Consider the following 5,837-nt stretch of genomic DNA (forward strand, 5'->3'; position numbering starts at 1 on the left):
ACCTGTTGCCTTCTTGTGTTTTCCATGCCGCCCTCCCATCTTTTTAAAGAGATGGTAAGCGATAATCTTTAAAGACACAACCCCAGTCTTGCAGCCTGTCCAGTGAGGGCTGGGCGAGCGCTCCTCACCCCCCTGTCATGGGGGACGTGGGACGTGGGAACAGGCTGGGCTTGCCCTGCTTTTCTGGCTGCATGGCCGTTCCATGGCCTGCGACATGGGATTTTGATGAGGAATTGAGTGCTACATTAAGTATCGTACACTGTACAGAACCACCATGAATTTGTCTCACCTTAGATGGGATTGGAGCACTGGATTGTGCATCCATAAGGGCAGCACTTCTGATCCTTTGGGCACGCCTTATCACTCTTGCATTTTACATCGCATGTTGTTATGATGTCTTTCGGAGGCTTGGGGCAGAGTCCAGGTTTTCCAACTGCAACAGAAAACAGACCTGTGAGAACCTCTTTTTTGGGAAATGACTGTTGTTGTGTTGTTTATTCATTCAGTCACTTCTGACTCTTCGTGACTTCATGGACCAGCCCACGCCAGAGCTTTCTGTCGGCCGTTGCCACCCCCAGCTCCCCCAAGGTCAAGTCTGTCACTTCCAGAATATCATCCATCCGTCTTGCCCTTGGTCGGCCCCTCTTCCTTTTGCCTTCCGCTTTCCCTAGCATCAGCCAGTATTGTCAGGGCAAGTCCGGCTAGCCGGAGAAGGGTGTGAGCCTCCCTTCTTGGACTCAGGGCGCAACCATCTCCATCTTATGGCAGCTGTGCCATGAGTGCCTTCATGGCAGGGGACATCTGTAACTATGAACCTGGTTCACTTGTGGGCATAGTATCCCCAGGGCAGATCCCACCCACCCACCACCCCTATAATCTGAATAACACACTGCTGTGGCAACAACATGAAAGGGAAACCCAGGGGTGGAAGGCAGGTCCCTTCTCTGATGGTCATCCATGCAGGGCCGGTGCCAGACTATTTTGCGCCCTAGGCAGCTGAGCTGCTTTCACCCATCCACCCCCATCCCAGCATACCTGGGCGCGGGGCGCCATCTTGCCCACCCAGCCGAAGCAAAGCCAGGACTCTGGGGTAGGGGTTGGGCGTGGCTTCGCTTCGGCTGGGTGGGCGCCCAGCCAAAGCGAAGCCAGGATGCTGGGGCGGGCTGGTGGCTTCGGAACGGCGCACCCAGAAGCCGCCCTCTCAGAGCCGCTGTGGGAGAGCGGCTTCCGGGTGCGGCATTCGGCACCCCCTTACCTTGGCGCTCTAGGCGGCCGCCTGAGTGGCCTCTATGGTAGCACCGGCCCTGCATCCATGCGCTCACTGAGAGTGGGAACCCCACCTGAAGTTAACTGAATCAGATGAAACTCCTGTCTAGTCCATGGTTGTTCCTTGGTGACCTGTACTGAGAGGCACAATGCCTCCAATACTGGAGAAGATATACAGTCACTGCAACTAGTAGCCACTGATAGCCTTATCCTCCATGAAAGCACGACCAAGAGCCCCAGAGGCTGACCAGGGCGTGGTTCAGTCCCCTGGGGAGACATCCACACTGGTCCCTCACTGGAGTCAGGAAAAGGGCAATGAACAGGCTCCGGCTTTTGTTCTATGGTGTGACCACACTTGGAATACTGTGTACAGTTTTGATCACTGCATCTAAACGAAGGCATTGCAGAGCTGGAAAAAGTACAGACAAAGGCAACTAAACTGATCAAGGCGCTGGAGCACCTAACCAATGAGGGAAGGTTACAACAGCTGGGCTTATTCAGCTTGGAAAATAGGAGGCTAAGAGGAGACATGATAGAGGTGTTGCACAAGATTATGCCTGGTGTGGAGAATGTGGAAAGGGAGACATTTTTCTCCCTCTTCCATAATACTAGTATCCAGTGGGCTCATCCCATGAACCTGGTTGGTGGGAGATTCACGGTTTGGGGCCAGGTTATTCGAAGGAACGCCTCCTCCCATATGTACCTGCCCGGACCTTAAGATCATCTACAGGGGCCCTGCTCCGTGAGCCCCTGCCAAAGGAAGTGAGGCAGGTGGCTACTAGGAGGAGGGCTTTCTCCGCTGTGGCACCCCGGTTGTGCAATGAGCTCCCCAGAGAGGTCCGTCTGGTGCCTACACTGTACTCCTTTCGTTGCCAGCTGAAGACCTTTTTATTCTCTCAGTATTTTAACACTTAATTTTAACTTAAATTTAAATTTTACTGTTTTAACAATGTATTTTAATTTTATATCAATTTTGCTGCGTGGTTTTTATCCTGGTTGTGCTTTTTATACTGTATTTTCTCATCTCACACTACTGCCCCGCTCGTGCTCTTCGCTCCTCTGATGCCATGTTTCTCGCCTGCCCAAGGGTTTCTACTTCCCTTGCTCGGCTTCATCCATTTTCTTCTGCTGCCCCTTACGCCTGGAACACTCTTCCAGAACATTTGAGATCTACAAGCTCAATCGCAGCTTTTAAAGCTCAGCTAAAAACCTTTCTCTTTCCTAAAGCTTTTATAACTTGATGTTGTTTGGACTTTATACTGTTAGTTTTACCCTACCCTGTGCCTGTTTACCCTACCCTGTGCCTGTTTACCCTACCCTGTGCCTGTTTGCATTCTCTTCCCCTCCTTATTGTTTTACCATGATTTAATTAGAATGTAAGCCTATGCGGCAGGGCCTTGCTATTTACTGTGTTTTACTGTTTTACTCTGTACAGCACCATGTACATTGATGGTGCTATATAAATAAATAAATAAATAAATAAATAATAATTTGTAATTGTGCTTTTAACCTGTTGGTTGTTTTATTATGGTTTTAATTTTTGTGAACCGCCCAGAGAGCTTCGGCTATTGGGCAGTATAAAAATGTAATAAATAAATAAATAAATAAATAAATTTATTCTTTTATAGTATTTTTGTATTTGATGTTGTTCCCTGCCTCGATCCAGAGGTAGAGGTGGGTAAGAAATATATTATTAATTATTATTATTATTATTATTATTATTATTATTATTATTATTATTATTATTAGCACAGTGCATAGACAAATGATGGAATTCTCTACAACAAGGTGACTTTAAAAGGGGGTTGGATAAATGCCTGGAGGAGAAGGTTATCAGTGACAATTAGTCCTGATCTCTATGTGCAACCTCCGGTATCGGAGGCAGTAAGCCTGTATACGTTAGTTGCTGGGGAGCATGGGTGGGAGGGTGCTGTTGCACCATGTCCTGCTTGTGGGTCTCTGGGTGACAGCTGGTTGTCCCCTGTGTGAACAGAGTGCTGGACTAGATGGACCCTTGGCCTGATCCAGCATCAGGGCTCTTCTGACATTCTTAAGGTCTTGTCTTGTACTTTGTGTTTGTGGGGAGGTTATGATCTGCCTTCCCCGTTACTAAGGACCAGGCTGAGGGATGCTTGCTCCCAGCTTCAAGAGGCTGAGGCAGAAGTCCAGATGTCCAGAGAAGAGCAAGCGAGGGGCTCTTTGGCCCAGTTTGGGAGTACTTTGAAAAAGCACACCTGACCCCCAGAATGAAGTTGCCCTGGCATACCCTGGGCCATTCCCTGTGACTCCCCTGGGCCAGGAAAAGGATACCAATGATGCTGTACGGTCATTTAGTTAAAATAGATCTATTTAAAAGTGTTCTGCATGTAATGGAAGAATTTAATGTGGTTGCTGGGTTCAGAGTTAATCAGCCCACAACATGTCAGAAACATTGGGTAAAAATATAAATGCAGAAGTTTTAAAAAAAATAATCCAGATTTTCTATGGCTGAATAGAAAGTAGAAGATAACAGGTATTTTGGCATATAACTCTCCAAAGTTATAAATTGTTTAAATAGATCACGATGCCATTTGTTTCACACAGTGAGGAAACCACATTTAACATGGAAATGAATTGTCTACATTTCTTGGTGAATCCCAACCTCAAGCTCATATATATGGCATATTTTGGTGGCCTGGAATGGCAGCTGGCCTGTGGACTGAAAATCAGGGCAGGGCAGGGACTGTAGCAAGTGTTCCACAGGCAGAAAGCCCTTCCCAGATTCAGTCCCAGGCCAGAGCTAGTAAAACGCCATCAAGCAGCAGGTGGTGGGAAAGCGGTTCCTTTGTCAGAGGCCCTGAAGGACTCCAGTCAGTTAACAAAGCCCTACAAAGAGAGGCTGAAGGAACTGGGCATGTTTAGCCTGGAGAAGAGAAGATTGAGGGGAGACATGAGAGCACTTTTCAAATACTTAAAAGGTTGTCACACAGAGGAGGGCCAGGATCTCTTTTTGATCCTCCCAGAGGGCAGGACACGGAATAATGGGCTCAAGTTACAGGAAGCCAAATTCTGGCTGGTCATCAGGAAAAACTTCCTGACTGTTAGAGCAGTATGACAATGGAACCAGTTACCTAGGGAGGTTGTGGGCTCTCCCACACTAGAGGCCTTCAAGAGGCAGCTGGACAACCATCTACTTTGAGGTGGATTTCTGCATTGAGCGGGGGGTTGGACTCGATGGCCTTGTAGGTCCCTTCCAACTTTAGTATTCTGTGATTCTGTGGACTGTGCAAGGTGGGGAAATAACCAGGCTTCCGATTCTCCTCTGAAAATATTTGGATCTGCTTTCTGGACCCCACTGAGGTCCTTCTTTATCCCTGACCTTTTAGGGAGACACACCTTCCTTGTGGCTCCTCACTTATCTTGTTTTCACTTACCTACACAGGTTTTCTGACATTGCTCTAGAGTCTCAAAATTGTTTTTGTTCCCCTTGCAGCCACCATAAATGAACGTCTCACATCTGTTGGAAGCTGGGTTGTAGAAATAACGGACTTTGAATGCTTTACAAGGTCCAACATCCGCAGGGAGGTGGCAAGGAGCTGTGGGGGAAAAAGATTTTGCAGGGTCGATTTTTGCAGGCTTTGTCCTCGAGTGAACTGTGGCAAGGGCTCCTGAAGGCATTCCCCATCCCTCCTGTTTCTCTAGTGGAAAGGTGTGGGCTGAGGGGATCCGGCTTCATTGGGAACCACTACCTGGAGGTACCTGGTGGGCCGTGGGACACCCCTTCCCTGAGACTTCCCCCACTCTGCCTCTTTTCTGAGGGGAAGGGGAAGAGCGAGGAAGCCGGCTCTATCTGGAGTTCATTTCCATTTAAACCATCGAAGTAATATATTGTGCTGGTCTCAGGCACTTCTCGGAGTGGGTGGGGTGCATGTGTGCGAATACGTCTCCCTCTTCCGCTCCTCCTGCCACTCAGCATGAGCTGCCCTGTGACTGAACCCCCACCAAGCCGGTTCCCAATGCCTGAGTAGGAGCAGGCACCTTTATCTCCTGCTCCAGCCTCTTTCTTTCTTTCTTTCTTTCTTTCTTTCTTTCTTTCTTTCTTTCTTTCTTTCTTTCTTGCCACAAGCAGTACTTGCCATTGTCATGAGGGACTGAGCCAAGCAGGTATTCTGCTTTCCTGCTGGTGCATCAGCAACAAGTGGGGGACGTGGCCCATGGCAGGCAGGCAGCAGCTGGGGAAATGCAGCCATTGCTCTAGCAGATGGTGAATAGAGGGGCAGGTGATCTACCAGCCTTTCCAACCCACTGAGCTGTATGTCTTACATCTCTAGAAGGGCAGGGACTTGAGGGTGGTGAGCAGCTAGAAGATCTTCTTCATACCAGCATTGTGGAGGAACTAGTGCCTGGGAACACTCACCTGTGCACAGGTAGGAATGAAACGGGAGAGGGTGAAGGCAAAGAATTTTCTTACCTGGAGGAGGAACAGCAGAGATGAGCCTCAGCTCAGCCCAGAAAGCAAGGAGACCCACAAGGAGGAGGAAGCCACCAGAACGCATGATGAGGCCGGCTTGGGAGTCTACTGTCCACCCAAC

At 48.8% G+C, this 5,837-nt stretch overlaps 1 protein-coding gene across 1 annotated transcript; it reads right to left on the reverse strand.

Moving 5' to 3' along the window:
• Window positions 1-290: 290 nt before the first annotated feature.
• Window positions 291-5,814, reverse strand: LOC134411122 (protease inhibitor 4-like). The gene is made up of 3 exons (XM_063144795.1): window positions 5,717-5,814; window positions 4,680-4,841; window positions 291-433 (listed from the first exon to the last, which is right to left on the reverse strand). Exons 1-3 carry the CDS (start codon window positions 5,799-5,801, stop codon window positions 291-293), a joined length of 390 nt encoding a protein of 129 aa, XP_063000865.1. The 5' UTR covers window positions 5,802-5,814.
• Window positions 5,815-5,837: the final 23 nt, after the last annotated feature.

This window comes from Elgaria multicarinata, chromosome 1, assembly GCF_023053635.1.
Source record: "Elgaria multicarinata webbii isolate HBS135686 ecotype San Diego chromosome 1, rElgMul1.1.pri, whole genome shotgun sequence".
NCBI classification, from domain to species: Eukaryota; Metazoa; Chordata; class Lepidosauria; order Squamata; family Anguidae; genus Elgaria; species Elgaria multicarinata.